This window comes from Lolium rigidum, chromosome 7, assembly GCF_022539505.1.
Source record: "Lolium rigidum isolate FL_2022 chromosome 7, APGP_CSIRO_Lrig_0.1, whole genome shotgun sequence".
In the NCBI taxonomy this organism is placed as follows: domain Eukaryota; kingdom Viridiplantae; phylum Streptophyta; class Magnoliopsida; order Poales; family Poaceae; genus Lolium; species Lolium rigidum.
In genome coordinates this window covers 68,488,576-68,497,949 of record NC_061514.1, presented here as the reverse complement: position 1 = coordinate 68,497,949, position 9,374 = coordinate 68,488,576, and the positions used below count along the sequence as shown (strand labels likewise).

Below are 9,374 nucleotides of genomic sequence, written 5' to 3'. Positions count from 1 at the left end.
TCTTGAGGAAGAGTAACCCTTCTGATTCTTACAGTTAACACATGGACAGATAACAAAACCCCCCTGCTTGTTCGCATTAGCCACTACGAGAAAATCTTTCAAACCCGTAGTGAACTCGCCGGAGAGTCGGTTACCGTACATCCATTACCGATTCATCTGCATTATTATAATATAAAATATATAATTAACCATCATGCATTTGTTAAACTAAATAGAAATTAAACAATGAACTACACACATATGCATATTTTATCAATGACACATATATATGAAAGGTTCAAGTTGTTGCTAACCGCGATCGAGGAGGAAAAAATAAATGAGGAAGCTCGATCAAGTGTGGCTCCGACACTTCATATCATGTTTGTTTCATGCTCTTGGGACATTTCATCAAACACCTTGTGTGCATAAGAGGAGCCAAAAGCAAGCCCTACACCCCCTTGTGAAGTTTGTGAAGAGAAGTGGCACCAAATGGCTAAGTGCTGTGGGCTGAATGGTATATATAGGGGAGGGGCTTTAGTCGCGGTTGGCCAGGCCAAGCTGCGACTAAAGGCCTTTGGGCCAGGCCTGAGGACATTTAGTCGCGGTTGGCCTGGCCAACCGCGACTAAAGCCCCTCCCGTCCACCAGCTGGCCACCGAGCACGCTGGGCCCAGGCCTTTGGTCGCGGTTCGCCACCCGAGCCGCGACTAAAGGTCCCATTGGTCGCGGTTCTTGCATATCCGCGACTAATGGGGCTGGACGGAAGGCCATTTTTCTACCAGTAGGTCGATTCAATTGCAGTAAATAGAGCAAGGCGTGCCTCCTCCTATTTTTCTGTATGTATAATCAGGGCATTTTTGGATATACATTAAATCTCCATGGATCACAAGCTGGAACACAGATCAGGAGGCATGCATTTTTATAAGCTACCAGATCAGGTATACATTGGCCCCCCTTGCCCCTAACCTGTCAGAGATATGCTAGAGAATTGGAAAAACTCTCTAGCTGTAGTTGAAAGATATGTAGATTGAGGCTCTGTAGACTGTCGTTGCTCTTTATACCTAGGTATCATGTTAAACACAATTTCAATGTATCTTCCACGTGCACAACCTACAAGCAAGTTTGAAAGTTTTGTATTTGATGTCATCCATCTAATCATTAGAGAAACAAACTGGCCAAGGTATCTATTCAGCAACTCAAATAACTCTATTTGTTCAAGTTCAGAGCATTAACACTTTTTCTCTCCGGCGTGTCTTCCAAAATATTAGTGCTGCAGGACATTGGTATTACCTATTGGGACCATGAATTTCACTTGAAATAACTGTTTGTCGAAGGCTGATGTAGATCTATCATGCAGGACCTCTAGCAGCAAAAGGTACAGTAATATTTTGATCAAAATTCCACATACGTACGGGTTCTAATATTTTGATACAGAGGCGCCTCCCAGGTTGGATGCCAAGACTCATGTCATCAGGGGGCAGAATTCAAATGATAAATTCCGTGCTATCGGCAATCCCAAACTTCTTCATGGCTTGCATCGAATGGGATCAGGGGAGTATAGAGGCCGTGGACAAATTGAGACGTGCTTTCCTTTGGAAGAACAGGGAGAAAATTTTGGGTGGTCACTGTCTCGTGGCTTGGGACATTGTAACAATGCCAAGAATCCAGGGTGGACTAGGGATCAGAGACTTGCGGATACACAATAAAGCTGTTATGGTAAATTTCACTGCCAAGCTCCTATCTAATGGAACCGGGCCTTGTTTTTCTTGGATGGCAGCTTGGCATCTAGAGGACAGTATCCTGCTGTCCCCTTCGCGCCAAGAGTCACACCTTTAGAAATCAATTAGGAAGCTAATTCCAACAATCCAGGCAGCAACATTCCTTTTGGACTGACAATTGGACGACAATGGGAAGACTGTATACCAACATGCCTGTACTCTACTCCTTTGCTGTTGACAAGGAATGTACAGTAACCTCCCAAGTTTCAGGCGGCCAGTGGAACATTACATTAATTCGACCTCTGTCTTTCACTGCTGAGGTACAATTGCAAGCCGCTATGGATATGTTGAGCTCTATTCAGCCAAGTATTGACACCCAGGGACATGTAAGGTTTATGGTTCTAACAGGCAAACCACCAACGACAAAGGATTTCTATACACTGTTCAGCAACAGGGGGTTAATATGGGACAGATATAAATGGGTTTGGCACTCTGTCATACCACTTCGACACAAATTCTTCCTTTGGCTAGCGTTCCGGGGTAAACTAAACACCAATGATAATATGACTAACAAGTGCTGGCGAAATGATGCCGGATGCGATCAATGTCCAGCCCTCGAATCTATACACCATATAACTCTTCATTGCAAGCAGGATACGTGGGTCTGGGAAAAGCTCCATCTAGCAAATACGGCTGCAACTACAAACTATCTCAGCCAGTTTGTCTCAATCACTGAAGAAGCCGCAGCATCTAAAACCTGGACTGTTTGTGTTGCTGCATGTATGCTAGGCCTATGGAAGGCCAGAAACGATAGGGTGTTTAATTACAAGTATATATATTGGGAGACAGGCCCTAGTCAATCAGATTGCAAGTGAACTCAGACTGTGGAGTATCCGATCGCCAAGGCTACAATCACAATTGATTTCGTGGGCTGAGAAGCTAGAGTCTGGGTAGTTTTTTCCTTTCCTACTTTTCTTCCTCTACCCCCAGGATCTCCCCTGGTTTGTAATTCCTCCCCCACCCCCATGTAACTCATCTCCTTGTAAAAAGGTAGAGGCAACTCTACCTTAATATATAGAAATATATATTTCTTCAAAAAAAAAATTGATCAAAATTCCACGTACATTAAGGTTCTAATATTTTTGTCATAACAAACCATGCCATCTAATATGAATTACTTATGTGGGAAATTATTGCAAAATATGTTATTTTTGCTTCATGTGCAGCTTATCCAGCTGATATGACATTTGTGGCTTCCTCATGGAGTTTGCAGCAGATCCAACAATGTGGAAAGAAATTGTTTCATACATAAATTTTTATATTTTCTGGCAATTGATATTCATTGTAGTGGTAGTAGACCTTATCCTACATAAGCTATTCAGGGTAGATATAATATTAGTTGTTGTGTCGGCAACTAAAATTAATTCAAAGGAAAAAAATTAACAACTTTCACGATGCATCCAGTGTTCTACGCTTTCTTCTCCTTGCCTCCTCTTACATTTGTAATATGACTGGTAATCAAGAAAAATAACTGAGGTCCTTGAACAAATAGTCGTATCAGCTATTTACATTGATTTCTGTTTAGCAAAATAATATATGTGTCAATATCATTTCATTTGCGTTCTGCTCTGACTTTCTCATTTCTTCTATTAAGCAAATACCTATATGAATCTTTTATTGTCCAAGGCTTATAAAATCCACCACAAATTCCCGCAGCAACGCGCGGGATATCATCTAGTGAACATAATGAACTATTGATGGGATATAGCCCACAAATTCCATACAAGCTAGAACTATTGATGGGATATAGCCCACAGAGCTCATCACCAGGATGAATCGCCAGACGCGATTAGGCCGTGATGCACGAGCGACTAGACCTGTAGAAGACTCAAGAGGCGACTAGGCTACCATGTAAACCCTAGGTGGCTGCCGATATAAAATCACCGGGGGCATCCCTAGAGAGAACCATCTGTCAAGGTATCTCCCTCCGCCCACAGCGGCCCCTTGTAAAGCCAATCTATCATTATATAGTAGATTTCTTATACGAATCAAAATTCAAACTCATATGTCAAAACCGATCCATGCATTAGAGGATCATAGGCACGAGGGCACCACCCACTAATCCACTATCGAGTCACTTGCCGTACACAATCACCTCGTGATGTAAGCAACGAAGTCATTAAGGGCTTTGCTGGAGGAGCCGCCATCTGCTACGGAGGCACGAATAGCCTCGCCAAGAACCTTCGCCCGGTGCCGCATTGCCATCCCGTTGTCTGAGACCATCGCCTCTTCGATCACGCCCTGGATGGCCGCCGCCGGTACCACCTCACTGTGCTTCTCCCATGGCCGCACTAGGAGGCCGACCTTGAGGTACTTGCAGAGAAACTCCGCGTCCCACGGCTGATCGGAGTGCATTGGCCAGGCGAGGATCGGCTTGCCGTGGCTTAAGCTTTCCATGGTGGAGTTCCAGCCGCAGTGGCTCATGAACGCCGCCGTGGCACCGTGCGCCAGGATCTCTAGCTGCGGCGCCCAACCGGTGATCACCAGCCCCGTCCCCTTGGTTTCTCTAGTGAACTCGGACAGCAGCTTCTCGTACGGACTCTCGCCGCCCGACTCTGCGAATATGTCGGCCCGGTCGGCGTCGCGCAGTACCCAGATGAACCTCTGTTTGCTGCCCTTGATCGCCGCGGCCATCTCCGCAATCTGCTCAACCCGAAAAGACGTCGTCGTCCCGAAGGAGACGTAGAGGACCGATGCCTCTGGCTGCTTGTCGAGCCAGTCCATGCAGTGGTGGCGCGTCTTCCCCGGCGTTTGGGCTCTCGCGTCCAGCAGCGGGTTGAGCGGCCCGACGGCAAAGAGCTTCTTCTCCTTGAATTCCGTGTGGTCGGCGATGGCGTCGATGAATTCGCCCTCAAGCGCGCGGCAGGTGTTCATGACGAGGCCGGACGAGGGCACGACTCCCCTGTCCCGCACCTCCCCCGTTGTCCGGAAGACGTACTCCGTGAACTCCTTGGTCGTGCACGCGTCGATGGGGAGGAAGTGGAGGTCGTGGTCGCGCAGCAGCTTGTGCTCACCGTCCAGCCACCCCATGCTGTACGAGATGGCCACGCACTGCAGCCCGAAGGCCTCGCCGTTGCTCAGCCGCGACGCCTCGACGGCGGCGAAGGCGTTCATGTTGTCGTACACGACGACCACACGACGGTGGGTTGCTGACAGATGCTCGAGAAGCACGGCGAGAGGGGCGCGCGCGGCGGCGGTGAAGGTCTCCCACATGGGCATGAGGTGGCTGGGGAAGGGAGACGCGGCGGTCGGGTCGGGGGCCGGGGACTCGTAGGTGGAGACGTCGAGGTCGTGGAACTGGATGGAGGCGAGCGCCTTGGGGTCCCAGCCGTGCACGCGCGCCTGCGCCTGCCGGACGTGCGCCGCCGGCGCTGCGTAGTGCACGGATAATCCCCGCGATGCGACCAGCAGGGAGAGGTGCATCAGCTGGTTCAGGTGGCCCTGCGCCGGGAAGGGCACCGCGACAAAGGCCACAGACTCCATCGAGTGGACCGCCATTGGATTTTCGATTTTGCCTGTGTACTGTACTTCTACACTTATTGTGTTGCTCAGATTGAGAGGAGATCACAGTCCCAATATATAGATAGACAAAAATAGAGATATCATAGTTAATATCATGCATATCATGCATGTCTATAATTAATGACGAGAGATCATGGTATAATATGCACTAATACTACTCCCTCTGTTCTAATTAATGACGAGAGATCATGGTAGTAGAAAATAAATGTTAAATAAATCTTGTATACAAATTTAAATTAAGATTCTGCAGATTATTAAAAATAGAGGAATTATGACAGTACTACTCCCTCTGTTCTAAGTTAAGATGCTTAACTTTTTTAGATATGGATATATCTACAGTAGCTTTTTTTTAATGGAGAGGGTGCATGTATTATAGAGAATTTAGGTCAGCATGCATGCATCGCAATTAAACTAGGATATCAGAGCCGAATTGAATTTCCGAGACATGTGGTTCTAAAATATACTCAGAGCCGAATTGAATTTCCGAGATTTGTGATTCTAAAATATACTCACTACCATCTCTGTTCCTATGAGCGACAAGGGGCACGCCATTTCAAGGTGAACTTTAATCACACAAATTGAACAAAAATATCTCGATTATATAGTACATAATAAAATAAATTTAGAATCATATTTTTTGTTTAAAAAGGAAATATTGCCTCAACCTCTGAGTCACAATGAAAATACGTCCTAACTTTACCAATTTTATATCAATGTTATAATATATACTCCATCCGATCCAAATTAATTAACTCAACTATTTTTAGATAAATATATATCTAGACATGTTTATTGATTAGATACATATATATCTAGACAACATTAAGTCAATTAATATAAATGGGAAGGAGTAGTTTAATTATAATTAAAGATAAAATACGAAATATAAAAACTCCTTATTAAAAATCCTTGGTTGAAGCGGCATGATTCTATATATTGTGGTGACGCTGAGTAACCAAATCAATGGTCAGAGGATTGGAGCTGCATGTTGGTACTTCCCAGGACTAGGGTGTGTCAACATGGGATCCCGGAGAAATCTCATTTTTAGTGTATTTTACCTTTTGTTGTTTAATTTTTTGTGTCAAAATTTACATAAAAAAACAAAATGTACCAGAAGTGGGACTTAGATGGGATCCCCTTGCACTTTGACACCCTGCCCAGAACCCTGCCGGTTTGTACTTTTGCTACAATGCTCGTGGCCGACGAGGCGACGACGCTGGGCAGGCCTGGATCACTCAGGGGCAGCCGGCAGAGACGTGCCGCCTTCGTAACCAGTGACGACGACCGACGACCGGCCGATCTGTTGTAACGCGAGAGTGCGAGCCCAAGGTGTAACTTCATCCACAAGAAAGAAGAATCTGATGTTTTCTCCGCCCTCTCAATTTGTTTGCTAGCTTTTGGCCGGTCGCCTCGTGTTTGTAACCATTCTATTCTCCTCTCTCTCTGAACATCGACATGCTAACCTGACGCATGTCGTGTATCGGAAGCACAATGCTACACCGTCGCTTTAGCTGACGAGAACGTATATCACAGCAACGGGAACAAGAACATAACTGAAACTTGAACACTCGAAGAGGGATGAGCGGGGGCATCGTCAGTTCGGTAGTTTCGACCTGATGAATTAGCCAATGTTTTCTTTCAAAAAAAAGGTCCAATGTACGTACGTACAAATTTTAGAGTTTGGAGCAACTGGACCTTTCAATTCTCCGGCCCCTTTTTGGATAGTGAAGAAGCGCTTCTCACAGACTAGGCCGAATGTGGATCATCTCCATGCATGGACGGCCGCGCGTCGAGGTGCCGGTGTTGCTGCGCCAACGGGAAAATGCCACCGCCGTCCGCATCAGATCACAAAAACAGGATCTCCCCGTGCTCTATTTTCTGTCCCCGGCGAGTGAAGAATATCTGATGTATGTGTATTCAGAATTCTTTCCTAAACTGCAGCATGACAACGTTTGCCATCTTCTTCCCACCCATTTTCTCTGCCTGGCTATGGAGAGCGCACATGGCAGAATTGTCTTCCGAGGTTGGTCGTTACGTGTTGCAGATGAGAACTAATCAAGCCTCAACCACACGAGACGAGACGTAGCTGGTATCCAATCAAGCCTTAAGCACACTAACAATCAATTCATTCCTGCAAGTGATAGAGATTTTGGGAAGAAACAAAGGTCGTGGGATTCCAAGGATAGCTTCTTCACAGCAAAATCAGTCTATCAGGTTCACTTCAAAACCAAGACCTGCCATCACCAAACTAGGCCGGTTTGGATGATGCTTTCACGGAGGAGGAGGTCAAAGATATCATTATGGATATGCCTTCTGATAAAGCACCTGGCCCGGATGGCATCAATGAGAAATTTTGTAAGGCTTGTTGGGAGATTATTAAGGGTGACGTCATGGCGGTCATATCCTATTTGACCTTCGCACTAAGAACCTACATTGGTTAAACATTGCAAACATTGTGCTACTCTCAAAGAAAGATGGGGCAGAGAACATCACCGACTTTAAACCCATTAGCTTCATCCACGGTTTCGAAGATTGTGGCCAAGGTCCACTTGAAGCGTTTGGCTCCTCACATGAACGATATTGTTTCCAATGCTCAAGGTGCATTCATCAAGACTAGGAGCATTCACGACAACTACATGTTTGTCTGCAACTACACAAGATGGCTTCACCGAAGGAAAAAAGCCTCCCTCAACTTCAAGCTCGACACTAGAAAAGCTTTTGATCATGTGCATTGGGACTACATCCTCGAGCTCCTTCAAAATCTTGGTTTCTCACCACGCTTCCACAATTGGTTCGTCGCCCATTTTTGTTCCGCCTCGTCGAGGGTTCTTCTTTATGGGGTGTCGGGAGATTCCATCAAGCATGGATGCGGGCTGAGACAAGGAGACCCTGTACCTCCTTTGCTATTCGACATTGCACCCTCTCCAATGCATTCTTTAGGTGGTCACTGACCTTGGCATCCTTATCCGTCTTCCCGGAAGGGGTGCTGGATTCTAGACTTCCTTATACACCGATGATGCAGCCATCTTTATGGCCCCTATCAATGAGGATATATCCTTCCCTCGCGCAACTTTTGGACAATTTTGGCACCATCACCGATCTCTCGACAAACTTTGAGAAGAGCCTTGTCGCCCCTATTAGATGCAATGATTTCGACCTCGTTCACCAACTTCTTCATGAAATATCTCGGCCTTCCTCTTGGGTGAAGAGGATCAAATGATCACACTTCCAATACATCGAGGACAAGGCGGTGGCATGCGTTGCGTAATTGCATGGAAGATACTTCAACATTGCCAGGAGAAAGGCTCTTGTCAAGTCGGTCCTTACTTCGCAAGCCATATACCCTATCACGGCTCTTGATGTCCCGACAGAGCCTCTTCAAGCTATCACTAAGCTTATATGGAGTTTGTTTTGAGCGGGTTCCGAAAAAGCCACCGGTGGAAAATGCAAAGTCATCTGGAAGGCGGTGTTCCGCCCCGCATCTCTTGGAGGCCTTGGCATTCTCAACATGGAGAAATTTGGTGGGCCTTGTGCTTGCGTTGGCCTTGGCTTGCTTGGTCCTCGGATAAACCGTGGGTTGGGATGGAGAACCCTTGCAACGGGAGGATATGGAGCTCTTCCACTGCCCAACTAAGGCTACAATTGGAGATGGTTCTCATGCAAGTTTTTGGAATGACCCTTGGGCAGATGGTATTAGCCCCAAGTGCATTGCCCCCTCCATCTTTGCACTCTCCAAGAGGAAGATGTGGAATGTACGGAACTCCATCACCGACAATGCTTTAGTTCTTCACCTTGATACTTCGGGCGACCTCTCGGTCCAACACCTCCAACAATTCACCAATCTTTGGGCATACATGATACGTCGCAAACGTATCTATAATTTCTTATGTTCCATGCTACTTTTATTACAATACTTGAATGTTTTATACATACTTTATAGCATTATTATACATTTTCCGGCACTAACCTATTAACAAGATGCCGAAGTGCTAGTTGCTGTTTTCTGCTGTTTTTGGTTTCAGAAATCCTAGTAAGGAAATATTCTCGGAATTGGACGAAATCAACGCCCAGGGGCCTATTTTTACACGAAGCTTCC

The 9,374-nt window shown here is 46.1% G+C and overlaps 1 protein-coding gene across 1 annotated transcript; it reads right to left on the bottom strand.

The window, feature by feature from the left end:
- Positions 1 to 3,801: 3,801 nt before the first annotated feature.
- On the bottom strand, positions 3,802 to 5,254 carry LOC124676030 (putative cis-zeatin O-glucosyltransferase). The gene has a single exon (XM_047212113.1). The coding sequence runs from the start codon at positions 5,252 to 5,254 to the stop codon at positions 3,848 to 3,850; it is 1,407 nt and encodes a 468-aa protein (XP_047068069.1). The 3' UTR covers positions 3,802 to 3,847.
- Positions 5,255 to 9,374: the final 4,120 nt, after the last annotated feature.